The following is a 5,707-nucleotide window of genomic DNA, read 5'->3' as shown; positions in this document are numbered from 1 at the left end:
AAGAGGGTTTTGGCATGTTGGGATCCTCGGATTCCTTAAGAGTAAACATTTTCAAATCAAACAACTTTTTTTTTTACTCGCAAGATTCAATATCTAAATAATATTTGATAAAATTTAAGCTAACTGCCAATGAAAATTTAAAAGTTAATAAGTAAATAATCTATATACTATATTAATTATACATTACTAAAAATATAATGTACATAAACACGTATGCATTGAAGGCTAGTGACTTAGAATATGTGTGGTCTCACGACTCCTGGGTTTTAATGTTAGGACGCGTGTAAAAAGGTGAAGCAAGGTTCAGCCCCATGTGCCCTTTCCTTGCCTTGGGAAGCTAGATTTTGCTTCATCAGACGTCCTATTACAATATATATGATTCCATCGGAAATAATTTGATTAGCTTTTGTAGTTGGAAAACAAAAAAATTTAGGGCGAAAAAAACAAAGAATCGTTAAACGATATTTATGAGCAATCGGGTTCCCTTCCGTGACCACCATTGCTCCTATTAATTTTTTATTTCTTTGGTCTTTCTAAAAGGTTTCACAACTAAACATGCGCAATGGTTTCTCCTGTCAACGAGCATATCTCAAGAATCTCGGTGTCTTATACGAACTTTTAATTGGTATTGATATTGACACGACTTTACATAATAATTCATATCAAGCCAAATATTAATTTTGGGTGCCCTATTTGTCTCTCTTAAATTCCCTCCCGTGTTGTATTCATAAATATTGGGTGCAACAATTGCTTATATTTGGTAAAACAATCGAAACGTGGTGATTGAGATGTTATACGATTTTATAAGATATCAGAGTTGCGCTGTTACAAATAACTATATTTTTTGATAAAATGACAAGTGTTGTGTTCTACAATTGATATTAGAGTCAACGTTACATGTTTGATTCATATTGATCACAAAAAGTGCAATTACTGAGAGATGAGATATAAGAGTGCAATATTTGTCTCGCTTAGTAGAACAATCGAAACATATTCTTTTGAGCTGTTGTACAGTTTGAAATATTAGAATTACACTGTTAATATCAATTATAGTGGTCCTACGATTATTTTTTAATTTTTTATATATTTAATTTTATTGGCGTGAATCTATATATATGTTATTAGTTATTGAATATTGTCAAAAATAGAAAAACCTGGTAGATCAAATGAAGTTATTGCTCAATAAAATGGGATATGACGTGGCTTATTAACATCGATCACCACCAATGGAAAAGTAAAAGCTCTTGTCTTTTTAACTGTTCGCTCATCTCGAGCCACGCATGTGATTAATAGGCGGACATACGTAAAAAAACAATAAAGTGATGGCTGTTAAAAAGTTTGATCCGACATTTAATAATTTAGGTCATTAATTTGTAGCAGAAAGTTATTAACTGATTAATGACAATCAATTGCCACTTAATACAACACAAACGAGAAAGCTGTCCTAATTAATTTTAAAGGCTAATTAAAGCTAAAATATCTTGGATTGAGTGTTCAGCTTGATCTCAACCCAACACACACTTTAAATATTTTACCAAAAATTTGAATATTTTTACAACTGAAATGTAAATAGTTTTTATTTATCTTCACTCCTATGTTTCATCTTAGACATTCTCCTGACGGGTGAGAGACACTTTGGGGATTTACAACAAATACACATATTTAAATACTTAGTCAATCAAATAATTTAATGGCATAGATGGTGTTTTATAATGTTGGATCAAATATGTTTTTATTTTTTAGTTATAAAAAGATTGTTACGATTGGGTCTTGGATTCGAGATGTGTACGTCCGAGCTCGACGTACAAGCTATCGGGCATACAGAACTGACGTTTGATAGCATTATTGAACTTGGGTTGTTGTATTGGCACGCATCTAGACGAAAAAGACGAGTGGCTGGATAATGTAGACAAGAAACTAGATTCATGAACACACACATTGAATCATGTTTTACCAATTCCAGAAATGGAGAAATTAAAGGAAAAGGTTAATTTGCTGCGCATTCGTCCAATCTAATCTGGTTGAAAAGAAACATCCATCCACTGCACTCAGCTTCCATCTCGGGTAAAATCAAATGTGTTGAATTTCTGATTTAATTTGTGACGGGAGTATGTATTGATACGACTTCTGGTGGATAAGCCACCAAATGTACGAAACTATTGTTTTTTTTTTTTTACATGTATAATTAATATAGTAATAATATAATATGGTTGTTTTATCTTGTAATGGAGCTTATTTAGAATTAAATATTCCTATTTTTACATATATCGATAATTATATATACCTTTGTAAAATACATTAACCTATATTAAAATGTTTATCTGAGGAAATTAGATGACCATCCCATATATTTACTGCTGCCTCTTTGCATTTCTAACTTAGTGGAGAGTTTTTTTTTTCATATACGGAAAAACTACACACAATATACTATAACTCTACCTTGCATGGGTAAGATGGACTTGCACCAGATAATATAAGCATTCGAAAATCGGATTTAGATCCTCTACTGTGGTTGAAAACACAGCACCGGTGTTGTGCTCTTTTTACACGAGATGATCAACTGATCATCTTGTATCGTCCGACAATTTTTAAAATTTATCTGACACTGTCTGAGGTCTATCAGATGATCAACTGATCATCTCGTATAAAAAGTACACAGCATCATGCTGTGATGCTGTGTTTAAACTACTGCAGAGAATCCAAATCTGCGAAAATCAATGTTGGGGGAGACATTGTTGCCACCTAAGACAAAATTAATGATATTTGTGTATCGGATTTAAAATTATGACACTAACGCGTTTTTCCGATTATTTGACAAATATATATCTTGCTTTTTCGGGCATTTTTAATTTCTTCCATTTATAAGAACAAATGACTAACTTATGAAACATGTGTTGAATGAATCCATTGCCTCTTTTTGTCTCCGTTGTTTAAAGAAAATTGTGAGGATTAAACAACTGACCGCGGTATATCTCGACTTCATTCGCTCAAAATATATTACATAAATTTATCAGGGAGTGGCATTGTTGAAAATAGGGAGAAAAAGCAAGACTTGTTTCCACTATTTTTCTTTATAAATAAAGTCTGCAATTTGTTGATGCGTCCTAGATAGATATATGCAACTTTCTTGCTCCCCTATCCGACAATAACGAGAAAGAAAAACTAAAAGAGAAGAAATATGAACACTCCTCAACTAGATGATCCTATGGTACTCATTTCACAGTACCATCCGACTCAAACATTCGGCCAATTCGTACCACAAGAGGGTTAGTTAATTCCTACTGTATACCATGTATCTGATCAGCCAGCTAGCTATAATATCCTATGGTAAATCTGACGTGCATGCATACGGGTTTGTTTCGGCTGTGTATTCAGGCGTAGCGGCTAGCTGTACGAGGCCGCGGCGGAGAAGAAAGAAGAACAAAGGTGACGAGGGCGGGATGATGGTGAGGAAAAGGAAGCTGAGTGAAGAGCAGAAGGGTATGTTGGAACGGAGTTTTGGGAGTGAGCATAAATTGGAGTCGGAGAGGAAGGACAGGCTGGCGGCGGAGGTGGGTCTGGACCCCCGGCAGGTGGTGGTGTGGTTTCAGAACAGGAGGGCCAGGTGGAAGAGCAAGAAGATGGAGGAGGAGTATTCCAAGCTCAAGTCTGAGCATCACGCTACCGTGACGGAGAAATGCCGCCTCCAAAATCAGGTCCGCGTGTTTGTTAGAGTGAATTTTGGCCTGTGTTGATTCTTTTCTTGATCAAACTCAATGATAATTTTGCATTATGATTCAATCTCAATGATAATTTTGCAAGACAGTGAAAAACCATTTTTTTTTATTACAAAAAATAGAATAAAAACTTTTTAATTACCCCAAAATCCCATTGTAGAGAGTCATTTCCGTACACATTTTGTTTTAAAATACAACGGGTGTTGGTGGAGCAGAACTAAAGCCAGTGCCACCGCCACCCACGTCTTGTCTCCACGCATTATATACACCTTCACACATTGTTAGGAGACCAATTTTCGTTTCCACTCGATGTTTTGAACCAAAACTTCTGTAAGGTTCGGTTTCGGTTTCTAAAATACTCAAGTACTGAACCGAACTATACTGGTATACGAATCCATATCCTTTACATGCAATTGGATTTTTCTAATTACCTATTTGGACATCTGGAAAGTCCTACGAGCCCAAATGCATGTCCACTCCAAAATCGTAGCACAACAAAAAATAACATTAGACAGTACTGATTTTTATGATTAATTTCTTTAATAACATCCAATTCTTGACTTGGGTACAGCTTCTAAAGCTCAAGGAACAACTCCAAGAAGCGGAGAAGGAGATCCAGAGACTATCCGAGCGTTGTGAAGGGTTTTCAAGCAACAGTCCATGCTCACCCTTCTCCATGGACGCCACAGTTAACGGACCACCATTCCTCGTGAGTGAATTCGACTTCCAAGATTTAAACAACGACGAGTTCTACGTGCTAGATGTATGGGATAATCCCTACTATGTGTAAGTTACTGCCTCATCGACTAGCTAGGCATATAAATAATCGATCGCAATTATTATTGGATCATGTAAATATTATTTATGAAATACTAAATCTCCATGTGGGCTCTCTATATTTCATGTGATAGAATAATAACAAGCATATGCATGATATTGTAATGCTACATGTACACTTCGATGTCAGTGATTGAACCGGTTTACTTTGACAAATGATTCAATTGGTCCGAAGGTCGGAGAAAAAAACCATTATATTATATAAAATAAAAAAATAATATTTTTTAAATTATAAAGATCTTAATTGTGAATATAAATAATAAAAAAGATACATTTATCCAAGTTTAAAATTTAAACATGCGTATAAGATATATAAAATGGGGTGTTTTCTTGTTGATAGAGACTAAAAATGCAAGCTATTGTAAAGTATTATTTGTTGTTTCACCCTCAGTTTCAGCCTTTCAGGTAAGTGTCTCAAGTCTTTAGTACTAATTAGTAATTAGGTAGTGTATATTGTCATCAATGTAACCTGCTTTTTGACTAATATATTAATTAGGTTGTCGTATATTATGTCTTCATTCCCTTCTCTCTCTCATTTAAAAAAAATTAATAAAATAAATAAATTTATAAGGATGCGTGCAAATAGTCAATCTCCTTGAAATCGAGCCGAAAATGGATCAACGCATTCTAAACTGACATCTTTAAAAAATTTCAACTATTAAAATCTTAGAATTTTCTATAACTCGTTAATAACCAACAAATTATTGTATAGTATTTAATTAATCATGTAACATACGTAGTGTATATTGTTGTGAAAAAGTAAACATTTATAGTAAAAAGTAAAAATCTCAAACTCTCAAAATTTACCAAACTACACACTTTATAATATTTTTCTCTCTACTCAATTGTGATTTTCTTCACAAATGAGAGATCTATTTATAGGAAATCTTTACAAATAATCCAAAAATAAAATACATCATTACCTACATCATCACAACTAATTTTCAGTATTTACAACTCTTATTTTCAACATTCAAATATTCAACATTCAAATATTCAATACACACATTTTAAATATATTTTTCAACACTCCCCCTTGTGATGATGATCATAATGATTGTCTTCATTACGTGTTTTTATACTGGCTCGTTAAAAACCTTACTAGGAAAAACCCATTGGGATAAAAATCATAGCAAGGGAAAAAGAGTGCAGTC

General features: G+C 33.7%; 1 protein-coding gene across 1 annotated transcript; it reads left to right on the top strand.

Moving 5' to 3' along the window:
• The first annotated feature begins 3,103 nt into the window (after window positions 1–3,103).
• On the top strand, window positions 3,104–4,612 carry LOC142538071 (homeobox-leucine zipper protein ATHB-40-like). Its single transcript, XM_075643514.1, has 3 exons — window positions 3,104–3,266; window positions 3,376–3,695; window positions 4,288–4,612. The coding sequence occupies exons 1-3, from the start codon at window positions 3,179–3,181 to the stop codon at window positions 4,504–4,506; spliced, it is 627 nt and encodes a 208-aa protein (XP_075499629.1). The 5' UTR covers window positions 3,104–3,178; the 3' UTR covers window positions 4,507–4,612.
• Window positions 4,613–5,707: the final 1,095 nt, after the last annotated feature.

Source organism: Primulina tabacum, chromosome 2 (assembly GCF_025594145.1).
Source record: "Primulina tabacum isolate GXHZ01 chromosome 2, ASM2559414v2, whole genome shotgun sequence".
Taxonomy (NCBI): Eukaryota; Viridiplantae; Streptophyta; class Magnoliopsida; order Lamiales; family Gesneriaceae; genus Primulina; species Primulina tabacum.
The sequence above is the reverse complement of the archived record's forward strand: the minus strand, read 5'-3'. Positions and strand labels throughout refer to the sequence as shown.